This window comes from Mirounga leonina, unplaced genomic scaffold (assembly GCF_011800145.1).
Source record: "Mirounga leonina isolate KUSES-001 unplaced genomic scaffold, KU_Mleo_1.0 Mir_101361, whole genome shotgun sequence".
Taxonomy (NCBI): domain Eukaryota; kingdom Metazoa; phylum Chordata; class Mammalia; order Carnivora; family Phocidae; genus Mirounga; species Mirounga leonina.
Window position 1 is genome coordinate 2,249 of NW_023270111.1, and position 1,678 is coordinate 3,926.

General features: G+C 35.8%; 1 protein-coding gene across 1 annotated transcript in view; it reads left to right on the top strand.

Moving 5' to 3' along the window:
* Positions 1 to 527: 527 nt before the first annotated feature.
* Positions 528 to 1,678, top strand: part of LOC118016155 (alpha-mannosidase 2-like) — a 10,568-nt gene continuing 9,417 nt past the window's right edge. Inside the window, exon 1 of the mRNA XM_035013501.1 lies at positions 528 to 773. Coding sequence (XP_034869392.1) covers positions 537 to 773 — 237 coding nt within the window. The 5' untranslated portion in view covers positions 528 to 536. The remainder of the gene's footprint in view (positions 774 to 1,678) is intronic.

Consider the following 1,678-nt stretch of genomic DNA (forward strand, 5'->3'; position numbering starts at 1 on the left):
TATAGATAAGAAATCCTTATTGTCTTCTTGGACTAAATTATTTTAAAATACAGGCAGTCTGGGATCCAGTGTCTATGGCCGGGCTTCAGGAGGCCATTGATGTTCCCAGTAATTTTATGTCAAAGTTGGTATGTGACTTTATTTCTCTAAGGATAATCCATTGGAAACCTGTGGGTTTTTCTCTCTGGTAAGAATTTATGAATATATTTTTTAGAAGATTTATTTATCCATTTTAGAGAGAAAGAGCAGAGGGGAGGGGCAGAAGGAGAGCGAGAAAGAATCCCAAGCAGACTCTGCGCTGAGCACAGGACCTAATGCGGGGCTTGATTTCATGACTTAGAGACCATGACTGAGCCAAAACCAAAAGCCTGGATGCTCAACCAACTGCGCCACCCAGGCACCCCAAAATTTATGAATATTTTAAGTGGATAATAAAAATTAGTATAGTAGTTTTAAAAAATCTGCCTTATAAATCATACTAACCTAGAATACAGGTAAAATATACAACAATTTCTTTTAACATAATACACTTTTTAATGAGTTGCCCCATTGTCCTTTTCTTAGTACTGTTCTTATTTTCCTTTTTCTTTTGTAGGGCTGAGATGCTTCTAGATCAGTACCGAAAGAAGTCAAAGCTCTTCCGTACTACAGTTGTCCTGGCCCCACTAGGAGATGATTTTCGCTACTGTGAACGCATAGAATGGGATCATCAGTATAAGAATTATCAGCTGCTTTTTGATTATATGAATTCTCATCCTGAGTATAATGTTAAGGTAATTTGAAAATATTTAATTATGATACTGTATTTGAAGTTGAGCCTTCATTATTAAATGAGGCTAAAACACAACAGCCTTAGTTTCTTTGTCCCACATCCCAATATTTCCTAGAATATGTAGTTTGTATGTAAGAGTGTAGTTCTTAAAGAGGAAAATTATCTAGTACTATAGTTGCATTTCTGAAGTTGTCCCTTTCCCCCCATTCCTACAGCATTAAAGAGACTTTACTTTTATGTAGTTGTAAATATGCACCTACTAAGTTGTGATCTTCAGTTTTCAGTGATGTCCTGTTTTTCTACCAGAATCAAAAGTTTGTTTCTCTGACGGCTGCATCCTTGTGATTTTAGTAATGTGACGGGCAATGCAGATGAACGTGTCATGAATTTTGCAAATTAATGTCTTGTGTCCAGAGAATACACTAGCATCTTTCTTAGTTGAGAAGACTTCCAAAATTAATCATTTACCTGTAGTTCTTTCTCTCTTTTTTTTTTCCCCTTTTGGAAAATTTTGAATGTACCCTAAAGTTTTGAGAACAACTTAAGTACCCTTCCCCTGACCCCTGCCTCCCCATATCCATAGCTCAGCTACCACATTGATCAACTCGAGGTCACTCTCACTTCAGCTGTGCCTCACTGTCCTCTCTCACCCTCTCCCAGGGATTATTTTGAAGGAAATAGTAGTCATGTAGTTTCATCTGTAACCATTTCATTATGTATCTAAATGATAAGGACTCTGTTTAAAAATACAATCATAATGCCACTATTATATCTAAAAAATTAACAATAATTCAATATTATCATATATCCAGATAGATTCAGATTTTCCTGATCACATACAGGCATTTTTTTTTTAAGCATATGTTTCATGAGTCAAGATTAAAACAAGAGTCCTATATTAGACCC